Source organism: Aricia agestis, chromosome Z, assembly GCF_905147365.1.
Source record: "Aricia agestis chromosome Z, ilAriAges1.1, whole genome shotgun sequence".
NCBI classification, from domain to species: Eukaryota; Metazoa; Arthropoda; class Insecta; order Lepidoptera; family Lycaenidae; genus Aricia; species Aricia agestis.
Window position 1 is genome coordinate 16392095 of NC_056428.1, and position 14311 is coordinate 16406405.

Sequence of the window (14311 nt, forward strand, 5' to 3'; positions counted from 1 at the left end):
TTGATAGGTAGGTATTGTTAAATCTGCTCTATACTATCGCATCAAATCGGATGAGTGTAAGCGACCCAGTGTAAATAACACGTTACCAAATATGGAGTCGCTATTAAGAAGCGATTAAAATGTTCCAGCTAAGGGTGGGTTGCACCAGAGGCGTAGTTATAGTTAAGGTTAAGGTTATCGTCAAATATGGCGTCCATTATGGACTTTTACTAGGGATTTGACAGTTCATTTGACATTTTGTTATGGTAGTTATAGTTAAAGTAAGTTGGTGCAACCCACCCTAAATGTTTAGTATCGGGCCGATTATGAAAGAAATTTTTTGTTATTTATGAACATAGATGACGCTCGAGACTCCGTTGCGCCAAAATTCGTTTATCGCGCTGGAACCGTACATTTTTCTGGGATAAAAAGTATCCTATGTCCTTTTTCGGGACTCAAGGTATCTCCATACCAAATTTTAGCAAAATCGGTTCAGCGGTTTAGGCGTTAAGATGTAAAAGACAGACATAAACACGTTTGTTCCATTCTAATTTCTAATTTTCTTTTGAACTTGGCTAGGCTCAATGTAATTTTGTGATGTATTAGTATAAATATTTTTAAGGAACTATTATATTTGTTAATACTAAAACTCAACATTGTTATCACTTATCAAATTATCATACGCGAAATAGAAATCTTTGTAAAGTGTAAACAGATTCAGAGAAAATGTTTCCTCGATTTTTTTCCGTAAACAAACTCACAGAGCCTGTTTTGTTAGAGAAGTATGATTTTTATCTTTTTAAACTGGTTTCGAAGTAGTTGTTTTTGCATCCGAATATTATGCGCTTCTATTTGGTGAGAATTATTTTTGATAAAAATTAATAATTAGTTGTTTACAGGCCCAGTGGGTTAGTATGGTAATAAAAAAATACAGATTTTACTTTTTGAACCCGTCATTTTTAAACTAAAATCTAAAAAACTGCACTGTTTAACCCTTCATTTCAAACTTCAACCCTTACGCAGTGTGCCTAGCATGCGCACAGCGACAAAATTTTGTCTACATGTTTTCCCGATGTTTGATGGTTTCTCTCTTCATCTCTAATGACCCTAACATCAAACATGACATAATCTTTTCCTCGTGTCTGTCGTCAAAATATATATATATTTTTTTTTAATTTGTGCTATTTTTGTGTACGAATGAACCCTAACATGACAACACATTTTTATCGAGTTTTGTTGAGATTTCGTCATTATGAGAAGAATAGTATGTCGTCTACGGTTTGGAAGGTAAAGAAACACGCTTGCAATGTCTCTCCTTTCTACACTACTATTATAAAGAGGAAAGATTTGATTTTTTGTTTGTTTGTTTGTTTGTTTGTTTGTTTGAGTCGAATAGGCTCCGAAACTACTGGACCGATTTGAAAAATTCTTTTACCATTGGAATCCTGCATTATTTCTGCTGAACATAGGCTAATTTTTATTTTGGAAAAATATAAGGTTCCGTAAGATATTTGGGATTTTCGGACGCAAGGTTTAAAAAATCAACCAGAAAAGTTACTTATTTTGCGTACGCTGCCTAAACTATAAAAGATAGAGGCATAAAATATTCTAAGTAATTATAGATCTTTTAAATATCTACAAAAAAGTCCGCGACACACTATACCTATCTATGTTGAGTGAGGCACAATAACCATTTTTTTATTAAAAAATCTAGAATTTTTTTTGGACTATATTTAAATGCGTTTATTTAAATCATGCTATTGACCCTTATCAAAATAAATTATTTCATCACTAAGTACATTTAATGTAGATAATATTTGGTCTTTGAATGATTAAAATTGGACGTTTGGTTTTAATGTTATGGCGAAATTAAAATATTACGATTTCTGCTGCACGTTGCGAATTGGGCGTCAAGGCGCGATGCGCGGGTGTGCGTGCGGTAGGGGAGAGATTTAATTATCAGTGCCACAGACTCGCCCGGAGAGTCCACGTAAATATTACCTCGATCGTGGGAATCGCAGACACAATAGATTTTCAATAGTTATGCGACAGCCGGGTGCTGCTTTATTGATTTGATATAGACTATCGTGCTTCATTATTATAATCCTAATTTCAAAAGAAGCTTTAAAAGTTATGACTACGAAAGTAATATTTTTAGAACTTTTTAAAATAAGTTTTGAATGACTATTATTTTTGATTGCTATTATAATTAATTAATTTCTTTAACTATAAATCTCCAATAGCGGCAGCCGGCTGCCAGCATAACAATTGAAGATCTATTGTGTCTGCGATACCCACGATGCCGATGCACGATGGAAGTATTAATGCATATTTTTTAATCCACACTATTTCTGCTGAATATAGGCTATATTTAATGAGAGAAAAAAGGGAACCGTATTAAGTGTTAATAATTGTGTGAAAAATCTACCAAAATATTCCTTCTTGCTTATGCTTTATAAATTATAGACTATACTTACTTATCGCAAAGTGATGTACTATAGTCTTATAGAGGACATTAATATCAACGTAAAAGTCCGCGATATCGTATGTCTGACTACTACAATTATTATTATCTTACAATAACTACTTTTTAATCTAAAAATATGCAATAGTAACGTTGCGCTGGTACAAACCATACCAAACTACTTATCAGCAGGTATTAGTACTTACCAGATTTAATAATCTATACTAATATTATAAATGCGAAAGTATCTCTGTCTGTCTGTCTGTCTGTCTCGCTTTCACGCCAAAACTACCGAACCGATTGTAATGAAATTTTGTATACAGATAGTCTAAAGCCTGAGAAAGGACATAGGCTACTTTTTTACTGGAAAAAAAGGTTGTAAGGGGGTGAAAATACGAGAATTTGTTCAAATTAAGTTAGTTCCAAAAATTCATACTAGATGGCGCCGTGCGTCTTTTACATCGCGCTAACGCTTGACTAACATCTTTCTATAAGAGGTGGTATCATCATACCTTCGAGTCCCGATTTTTTTTCGATTGTTATTTCTTTTCTACGTTATTTAATAAGTCAGTACTTAATATTATAATATACATTATACAGTGACGTAACCTTAAACCTATCAATGATAAATAGTTTATGGGTAAAGTTAAGGGGGCTAAATAAGCTTTAAAATTTGGCATAATATATAAAGTTTAATTTAAAAAAAATGAAATATTATGTGCACACTGCACAGCTGTTTTGATTTAAGGGGTACCAGGGTTTTTTTTTATAAAAGCTTTTGACACAAATTTTGTTGACATCGCGCGCTATAAACTGAAGTCCTCGCGGACGAAGTCGCGGGCAACAGCTAGTATTTTAATAAAATTGTATAATATATCTAAAATGGCATCATCGACATATCTTATCTACTGCTACTAGTACTACTAGCTACTACTAGCTTACCTCTAGTCTACGAACGAGAAATTTATCTCTCGACGTACGCATGTTTAAGGGCAAAAGAGATATATTATGTCGATATCGACAATAGTTATAACTACGCTCGAGAGTGAGATATCTCGTTGTGCGCATGCTATGCCAACAGGGTAACGTAGTCATCGGATTGGGAGTTTAAAATCTAGGTTTGAAAACGAGTCAAAAATCTAGGGTCGAAAACGGAGAAAACCGAAGCACACATAATTATGCATAGTTTAGGTTCACGGCTGAACGAAAAATCGCACTCAACATTCACGTTAATACCCGAAATTCCCAATAGCTTTGTCCACAATGTGCATTTTTCTGTTCGTCAAGGGCATACGTTATAGCGCAGTCAACAGTAAACGTGAGGCATGCCCGCGACGCATGCCCTCTGGCCGTATCCAAAACTTTCGCTTTGTTTTAAAAAATGACAGTTGGCGTTGCGTTCGTTGACACATTCAATTATTGAATGCGCCAAATCGAAAGTTGAATAAAAGATGACGCAAATTGAAGACGAAAGCGCATAGTGTGGTCATAGCTTATCTGTATCATCTTTTATTAGTTTCTATCTTCTGTTGTTAGTCTTTCTACTCTACTCTATATTGTTTTCATGTAGCCTGCAGGCTAACATCCGTTTAAAGTTGTTTTGTGCCAGTATGACAACTAAATCATCTTTCAGCAATAAATAATAATAGATAATATGGAATATTTACTGCTAGTGTATTAAATTTACACTGTTATTATTCGTGACGTAGTAGTTTACTGAAGAGAAGCGATTGCAGCTTGTATGCCATAGGAAATAAGTGTTGAATTTGTGTAAACAATGCTGGGTCACAATTTGTCTATTTCCTTGATTTAGGAACCTGAGACATGATGTTAGACATAATATAAACTATAAAGCATCAAAGTCAGTAGTATAGTAAGTTCTATTCTATTTGGTTATTTCGAGGTATACTTAAGAACTCTTTGAATGCAAGACATGTGAAAGTAACCTATAGTGGCTGAATGCAACTCTATCTTATATCTTTAAACGAGCAATTCTCGTATATATATATATATATATATATATATATATATATATATATATATATATATATATATATATATATATAAAACTGAGTGAACGAGTAACCGGAGGCCCAAACCCCTACCCTCCCCTATTACCCTATTCCCTCTTAAAAGGCTGGCAACGCACCTGCAGCTGGGCGACGGAAGTTGCTTTCCATCAGGTGACCCGTTTTTTTTTTTTAAATTAAATAAGGGGTCAAACGAGCAAACGGGTCACCTGATGGAAAGCAACTTCCGTCGCCTATGGACACTCACAGCATCAGAAGAGCTGCAGGTGCGTTGCCGGCCTTTTAAGAGGGAATAGGGTAATAGGGGAGGGTAGGGAAAGGAATAGGGTAGGTGATTGAGCCTCCGGTAAACTCACTCACTCGGCGAAACACAGCGCAAGCGCTGTTTCACGCCGGTTTTCTGTGAGAACGTGGTATTTCCCCGGTCGAGCCGGCCCATTCGTGCCGAAGCATGACTCTCCCACGTTTGCTCGTTTGCCCCCTTTTCATTAAAAAAAAATGCGGGCAAAATAAATGTAATATGAACATTGATATATTATTAATTGTATGAGACAATTACAAATATTGAATTTATCATGTGGAACAGCCTATTTGCCGCACTGTTAATCATCGGAGGTAGTTTTTTATGAGATTTCCTCTGTAAATATGTAAGAAATTATTACCATAATTGCATACCTCTTAATATTGACTATGCACGAAGGAAATTATTAATTATTAGGTATAAAGTTAATGAGGTGCGTCCGTGGCCTAGTGGCAGACTTGTAGCGTTGTTATTTACTGAGTTTTTTATTGATAATATATTCTATGAGGATTCTTAACGATTTCAAGCGTTGAAAGGCAAAAGTGAGAAAGAAGACCCTCCAGTGATCGTTTAGACTTTAATGTCTAACTAAGCTAAGGCGTCTGAAAATTTGAATTCTCTAGTGTTGCCAAACATATAGACGTTTTTACCGTCAGAAGGTTTATCTTTCGTGTCTGTCTCTAAAAACAGCGAAAGCACACAAAGGCTCTAGCTTTGTAGCGTATTAAAGGCTCATTTTGGGTGCGAAAGAATTTGTGAGACAAATCAAGCTTGGATGGAATGCCCGTAAAGAGTGATGGATTTTAGCCTCAGCTCTCTTAAATTAAGAAGACAACCGAGCCCTAGCCTGCTGGTCTATTTTTATTATTAGTGACTTGTGGGAAGATGCGTGGAGGCCCCAAAAGAAGATCTTCCGACTGAGCGAGGTGGTATGCTCGGTGAGGCCGAAACTCGCGTAACTAATTGAATTTAGCAGTCGCATAATATACCGACGCACTTAGAAAACTTCGATAGTGCGATGCAGGAATGTGGCGCTAATTGTGGGTACCACAGACTTTATTTAATATTTAGAGTCATTATTGTGGATTTTATGGTGATCAATTGATTATTGAAAGTCACATCTAGTGGGATTAGATCATCTATTTTATTCTGGTTCGAGAAAAGAGTTATCAGGTCGTGTGAGTCAGTAGCGGCCATATTCGTACGTCCACCTTGACCTTTGTACACACAGCCATATTTCCAGTATCAATCAAGGCGAATTTCCTAGAACACTTTGAATGCCAAGAAATTGATTGATTTAAGGAAATGAAGCCTTAATTCTTAAACAAGTGTTTGTATTGTAATATCAGAGAAGTTGATGGCAGGTGACGCTCAACATGCTCGGCATGACACTTCGTCAATTAGGATATATTACTGCAATGTTTTCACGCTCTCCTTTGCGCCATTTGTTTATCGCGCTGGAACCGTAATTTTTTTCAGGATAAAAAGTATCATATTAGGTACTTTCCCGGGACTCTCTCCATCCCCAATTTCAGCAAAATCGGTTTGGAGTTTTGGGCGTGAAGAGGTAACAGACAGACACACTTTTGAATTTAAACTATTAGTACCTACATGGATGATAAATTAATGTTTAAACATACCGATAATCTATTACCAGTCAACTAATTGCCAACCGAGTGCCCGTTAATCGTTTGTACGTGTTTCTGTAATTTCATTAAGCTCTCGTTCGTGTCAGAAGATCGAATAATGGAAAAAGTTGTTATACAAAAGTTAGTATACATTTTAAATGTTCAGGCTGACAGGTTTTCATTGTATGTCTCTTTTGAAACCTTGATGAAAACAGAATGTAAAACCATTGCTTAATATGTTAAGACCCAATTTCACCAACCTCTGTTTGTTAAATCCTAACAAGGCATTACTTAACGGACCTTGGAAAATTAAACAGACTGTTAAAATACTTATGTCCCACAAAAAAAATTTAACAGCGGATTAGTAAATGCAATGTTAAGTGAACAACGAGTGAACAACTATCAATTCGTTCATTCTTGTTATAAGGCGACGAAATTGCAATGTACAAGATTAATACGACATGTTTGCTGCAATGTGTCACTTTCTTCCATAGTAGTATAATAGTAGATAAATTAAAATATCACTGATCGCACACATTTGTTACGCTATAATAGTTGTTCTTAATTTACCAGGTTAATAATTATTATCTGTCAAAGCTGAAAACATGAATCATAATACAAACTTTTATTTACATAATTCGTTTTGGTAATTTTGATATAGTTAGTATATTTGCAATGTCAAGGAAAATCCGAAGGCTGAATTTTTGGCAAAGTGAAAATAAATAATTATTCATAACTATGAAAATAATTAATAATAAGGACGTAGCGGAAACATGGCGGAAAGTCTCAAAAGTCAAAAAAGATTCTTTTATTGATATTGCATAATAATATTGTCTTTAAAAGTTGTTATTTTGACTCATATAACAGCCTTTTATATATTTAACGGACCTCCATAGCAAGAATTAAATTTAACACCGTTTTAGGTGATTTAACATGACATTAGGGCATGGTGGAACGCTCGATAGCTCTAACAGGCCATTAACTGATTTAACAAGCCATTATTTATTTAACATTGCTTGATGAAACTGGGTCTTAGTCTTAGATTTACATAAACTAGAGATCGCCCAATGGACGAAATTCGACCTTAGTTTCAACGACATTAGGACGTAACGTTTAATTAATAAAAAAATATTGAGTTTATCATATTTTTTTCAACTCTCGTCTCTGGGACTCATCACTCAGCCGATTTCAGACTGGCCGTGTAAAGCGTTTTCTAATAGTATCTAAGATTAAAAGAACTATAATCCATTTTCAATTTGTCAACTTGTTGTCAAATTGTAACTTAACGGACGTTGTTCGTAGAGTCCACATCCTGAGGATGCTCCGGTGTTGGGGCGAAACGCGCGTCGAGGTTTTCAACCTGCATGGTGGTGAGGGGCCTTGCACGGATTTGCCAACGTTATTGCTTGTGTGGTGGTGGTGTTTGCAAGTTCTTGCATGCGAGTGTACGCATAGGCAGTGTGGGAGGAGGGAGGTGCTGTACGCATGCCTATGCGTACACTCACTCATTTACTTAAAGGTGGAAGTTTATATTGCTAAAAAAATTAACAAACTAAATTTAAAGTTGTTGTCAATAGACTTCAACCATAAATAAACGAGTATAATCGTATGTAAGTATAGGTTTGTCACTCAAAAATCTGTCATCTTCTTGAGTGTGCGTATTGTAGTGTGTGTAATGTTTTATTTGTTAAAAAAAGTGTGATAAAAGCATAATTTCAAAATAATATTATTAGCTCGATGCACTCCTTCACCATATAAACTATAACTGTGCAAAATTTCATTCACTTACGTTTCCGCATTTTTCTTAAAAAGGGATACAAAGTTTTGCGCTTGCGTTTTTTGATTTGGCATTGTAAATATATAGATATTTACAATGCCAAATAAAATAATGCAGTACCAAGTATTTTCGTAGCTAGTTCCAAATTACCCAAAAATAAATTATTTTACGGAAGTTTCTTTTGCGTCACAGAAGTCACAGAGACGGCTTTTGTTAAGCACAATTGGACGAGACAGCTGCTGTTGGGCGTTGGCTTATTAGTTATTCTCTCTAGTATTTTATTATGCTTAAAATCTTTTTGCTTTTATTCTTTTTACGAAATTTGCTTCGTCCGCGCCAGCTAGATAACAGCAAAACGGCAAATTAAAAATAAAGTCGAAAATCTATTTTGCGATATTTTTGAAGGTTGTTATTAGAGAATATTCGTTGATTTGCCTATGGTCAACATCGACTGTGCAGACTGCAGACTATAGTCAACTTTGCTCTCATGGTTTTTCATCACGGCCTAATGTGTTTTCTTTAGAATTGTTCGACTTCTGTAACATTTGCTGGGTGATCGTGTGCACTCTGTGATGATGGAAAAAGTCAATGTCAACATCCGTCACCCAATGTCGATATTCGTGAGTCAGTAATCAGTTTGGTCACGGAGTGGACTTGGCCACTTGGCGCTTTTCGACCGCTCACCGTGCGAACGCGCGTGATCAGGGCTGCCAAAAATTACAAGAGTCAAAATGCATCTTATAATTCTCCTAACAATATTTTTGGCAAAACGAATGTTAGAATGAGGAAATTTTTGGTCGTTTGCTCTGACGGTGGGGTCATGTATTTCTTTTCGGGATAAAGCCTTTGAGTACGTCAAAACTCTAAAGCTTAAACCAAGTACGACTGATTGAAATCCGATCAATAGTATTGGGTAAAGGAGTAACAAGTACTTCTAACAAATATAAAGCTACATAATATTATAATGTTTTTGTAATGACTAAATTCTGAATCCTATTCGATGTCAAAGGTCTAATACTATGTCTTGCCATGACTCATGAGTCATGACTACTATTGCGGACTCTACCTGCAGGCCATCACCCTACATTGTAGTGCTTAATATGCATTCGTCTAGGCCTTCCAAAACAACTTACGTCTCTGTAGCATCTGAGGCAAATAAAGTTTATTTCATTACAGTGAGTAGGCTTCAGTCCACATATTATTATACAATACCTTGCAGTCTTTAACATTTATTCGTTCAGGGCTGCCAAAATTGTATAGCACCGGAATACAGTATGCTTTACAGCAGATTTTGCGAATTTGCCATCCCTACAAAACGCATCAAGGGGAAACAGAACAATGAAACAAAGGCCAATGTACCTGAGCGATAACTGCATTGTTTCATAATATTATGACGACCCGATATTGCCTGTTCGCGATTCATATTCCATAACGTGACTCAGAAGTCAGAATCATCATTTCTGTCATTGTAGCTTGAGAATCATTTCTGACGTTGGTGGTTGAGTTTAGAGGTGCTATTGAAAGTACTTATGTGAAAAAGTGTGGGAGTTTCTACCTATCATTAGATTGAAAGGGTTTATTTACTACAGAAGAATATAAAGTGACGGTCTTGCGAAGTGAATTTTACAATTTGTTCCAATATTTCTATTATTTTGTATTTCAACTGCATAGTAGCCCAAAACATGTTATAGTTTTAAGGCAATGGCCGTTTTAAATTTAATATATATCTCTGGCATTTGTACAACAATTTAAATGTACTAAAATATAACTCCGTATCAATTTGCATTATCTACTTAAAATGTTAATAATAATAATAATAATTATATCCAGACATTTTTATTAACTTTGTGTTTTTTTCGTTTCAGAAATCGCGTACGCTTTCAACACCTACCTCGAGCCTTAGTCTGTATTCAACACTGCCAACTATTCCGCCCTTATGTGCTTAAAGCTATGCTAGACTAGTTGTAAGGACGTGTACAGATGCCCTTAGCCTGCTAAATATAAGGACGTGTGCACACGAGACACTTGTTAGAAAAGTTCGTAAGGCCAAAAGACACCTGCTAGAACAAATTTTAAGCTAAACGCCAGAACAAAGATAAGTGCACAAGGACTGCTGTAAGGGTGTGTTCACACGAAAGACGACGAATGTGTGGCTATGAGTCTGTCTGCTGATGAGGCCCGTGCGGCCAGGATACAGAAGTATAAAGAGGAGAGAAGGAAGCAGCTCACTGCTAGAACGGCGACGCTCTTCTCGACGAATGTTACTGATAGGTGAATATACCTTTTTTTTTTAAATAACCTAGATTATTTAATGATAGATAGAGGTAAAATTTTCCTAGTCACTTACATCAGCAAACCTTACAAATATCATAACTGTAAGTGTGTTTTTCTGTCTGCCTGTCTACCTGTTACTTCTTTCGTTGACTTTTTTCGTTGATCGATTTGGATGTGTATTGAGATACTTTGAAAGACAGGAAAGGACATAAAATAGTTTTTTTTTCAGAAATATGTACAGTTCCGCGCGATTTTCGGCCCAGCGGAGTTGCAGTCGTCATCTGATTTATAATAATATTGACTTATTCTGTTTGTATAAAACATAAAACACAGATTTACCAATTTAGTTGCCTCTAATACAATTGTATATTAATACGCTACCATTAATTTTTCAGGCGTCCGAAAAAGGCAGGATCCCGGACACCTCTAGAAGATGCTGCTCACAATCAAAAGTCTTCCTCGGAGCTAAACCTCTACACCGCTTCAACTTCCGTGCCTATCAGAACCACGCGTACTTCTCGCCTGCGAGCCGCCGCAGCCAACAATGACTACCAACCTCGCAAGTCCAGAAGGAGCTCCTCCGAACTCTCCCTGCTAGAAGACAAGAATCGAACACCCAAGAACTCCAAACTAGTAGATAGAGATAAACAAAGAACAACGAACAGAAGACAGAGCCACGAGAAAGAGAATCTTAAAAACACAAGTTTTCCTGACAAAGATGGTGCTAAAAAACTTAAACATTCCAGTAAAAATACTTTAGAAAAAGACAAATTAATATTAGTGACTAGTCCTAAACATAGAAATGACCAAAATTTTAAGATTGACAGGAGCAAAGCGACGGAAGAAAGTTCCAATGACAAAGACAAGTTTGATGAGATATACGATGAGTTGCAAACTAAAGATATTCCTAACATAGAAGTTAAGTTAGCTGAAGTACCGGTAGAGTTAGTTAGTGTGAAAGTGGATGTGCCAAATAAGAGTGAGGGCTTGCTCGGTGCCGTGTGTGTGCGCAAAGTGGAGAGGTTCAGTGAGCTGCTAAGTAATCTGTGTTCCCCGTGCGAAGCGGATGTACTATTTGAGGATATTCTTGTGGAGAATGGAATCGACGGCCAAAATGAAGTGGTGAGTATCCACAGTAGAATATTTGGAGCATGATAGTGTAGATCCAAAGGATATTATACTGTATACTCCTTACGCAACTTTCGATTCATTTTGATCTAAATGTAAGCTGATTAGTATAACGGATAATCTATAATAGTACTCTACCTGTTTTAAATGTCATTTATCGACCGCTTGAAAAGGGTTTATATTTATAATCAAAATGAATCGGAATGAAACGGTGATTTTTAATATAGTTTGGTAGATAATAAGATTTGAACTTACAACTGGAAATGCTGAGAAATGTGAAAATAATAAAGATTAACTCATAGGCCCTTCGAGCTAGAACCTTTTTCCACCTTCCATTCCAAATACGTAATCGAAAACTACGTAATTCACGCGGCCGAAGCCGTAGACAAAAGTTAGTTTATTATAAAAAAAGAAGGGTCCATCGACCATCAGGCTAATTCACTTTTGAAATTAAAATAATATCCAAATAAAATGTAAATATCAGAACTCACAACAAAGCCTCATTTGTCTTATTAATCCCCTGTGTGATGTTTCTGTTTGCTCATATTTAATTACACTTTATTCCCAGGGTAAAAATTAAATAACGACCTTTTACTTATTTCAATGTCTGTGGCTTTACGTTTTATCCTCTGTATTTAATAAGTCTAATTCCTTTGTTATTGTATGTGTAAATGTTTTCACAAACCAACATCCAATGACAAATCTCTAGCGGTCTTTGATGTTCCTTAGGCCCGGCTCTGAGGATTATCCAGGAGACAGAAACATTGGTGAAAACTTAAGTAGCATTAATAATTACAGCTAGGAGATTCTAAACTCTAGACGATAGAGTTGGTGAGAACAGACATGAAAATACAATGCTACATATTTGCAGAAAGCACTTGCACCAGTGGGGGCTATTGTCAAAATATCATAATCTTGCACGGAACGAGGACGAGAGAGATTAAAACAAAAATAAACAATCAAAATTGCCCAGATCGGCGAAAGGCCTAAAAATTGATACTCTTTGAGCAAAATAAACAAGTAAATAATATTCTGTAGACCTGATTTAATAATGTCCTTACTGCGTGGCAGTGTTATAAAACTATCTGAGTTTTGCTACTAGAACTCATGTATTAGAAAACATTTTTCTGATACAGTTATAAAAGCGCCCAAATTGTGCCCGAACGTAATATTTTTTCACTGAATAATACCATTGTTATATTGCCTAATTGTATGTATGAAATTTTATGATGATTGGCAGTAGTTTAAGCTTTCAGCTAATGTGTTTGGCCGCCCTTGTGTTGAAAGGGCAAAGTTGGCTTAGACAAGTTGCCGAGATCGCACTAAAATCCTATTTTTACTTGTCTTAGTTCAAAACTGACCTAAAAAATTCAAACAGCGAATATTTTTATGAAGTAGGCATATTGTATTAAGTATATTTATTCCCGTGGTGCTTCCCCCTCTTGTTCGGACATATAATTGTCATTACAATTTGGCTGTCTCCGCTTTGCTTGGGGAGGGAAATTGGATATCTCCTACTCCTCCTACCTTTCTTCTCATTAATTTCGTTACGGGTCCCAAGACAGATTTAGCTTGTCCCTCGGGCATCCCTGAGATCATATCAAAGGGTTTTCGTGGTTGGTTACCACTGTTGATCCTGGCGACACAGGAGTTGCAGTGGCGGAAATATGTGGTGGGCCTTTTGCCCGTTAAGAAAAACAGCGATTATGTAGTTAATGAAATTGTCGATCTATTGGCGTGTGTTTTAAGTAAACGTAATTTGTAAATACTAGGGAAATACTGAATGTATAGTCCGTCAAGAAAGTAAAGTAATTAAAAAGTGGCAACATCGTAGTGTCAACCCTTTCAAATCAATCTAAGAAAAAAAGGATGAAAAAAATTTCTTCACATTCCGTATGTAATGTAACGTGCTAGGGTTCGAAAAATTTGGAGAGAAAAGACCTGCAGCCGTAGCATGGTCACCATAGAAACGGTTTCTTTCTACGGAAGAATAGACAAAGTGACAGTTAGACAAGACAAAGTGACAGACAATGGAAATCCGCCATTTTGTCGCTAAAATCTGTCAGTAATGTCAATTCTTTCCCATGTCTACTGTTGTTATGCTACCCCTATAGCTGACTCTCTTGAAGACTTAATTCACTAGCACTAGGTCTAACACAAAACACTAGGTCTAACAGAAAACACTAGGTCCAAAACACTAAACACTATCACTGTCCTAGGTCGTAGCCAAGTCGTAGTTATCACTCTTGATCATTTGTTTTCACTCCGAAGTCGCCTTAAACATCGCTCAAACTAATCTAATTCACTGGCCCGCTTGCTACGGCTATTTATATGGGCTGAGGCGAGTCCTAGACTGTACCAGAACATTCCTTTCTGGAATGTATCCTATTCGCGTAAACAAGTGTGGAATAATTCTGGAAGCCTAACGCCATCTAGTATCGAGTAGGGGATTTATGTTGTTTTAAATCCCCAAGTGGTTCCACTAGTTGACGCTAGATTGCACTACGTGTCTGTATCCGTAATATTCCAATGCATGCCTAAACTTCGCATCCGACTAAAATCATGCAAATATTGTGTGAGTGCGCCTTATTAAGGACTAGAATCAAGATTCAAGATATTGTATGTTATATTTTATATTGTGCTAAAGCGTTGGATATCATTGCAAACGCGAACATTTGCGATAAGCAGATTTTTTCAAACCTTCCCAGTCTTTTCTGCAACTTCATTTTA

General features: G+C 36.3%; 1 protein-coding gene across 5 annotated transcripts in view; it reads left to right on the forward strand.

Annotated features, from left to right (window-relative positions):
- The window catches only part of LOC121739025 (supervillin-like), a 246601-nt gene that overhangs the window by 29335 nt on the left and 202955 nt on the right, over positions 1–14311 (forward strand). For all 5 annotated transcript variants that reach the window (XM_042131332.1, XM_042131333.1, XM_042131336.1 and 2 more), the window contains exons 2-3: positions 10045–10450; positions 10849–11575. In XM_042131332.1, the coding sequence (XP_041987266.1) occupies positions 10335–10450; positions 10849–11575 (843 nt within the window). In that variant the 5' untranslated portion in view covers positions 10045–10334. The remainder of the gene's footprint in view (positions 1–10044; positions 10451–10848; positions 11576–14311) is intronic.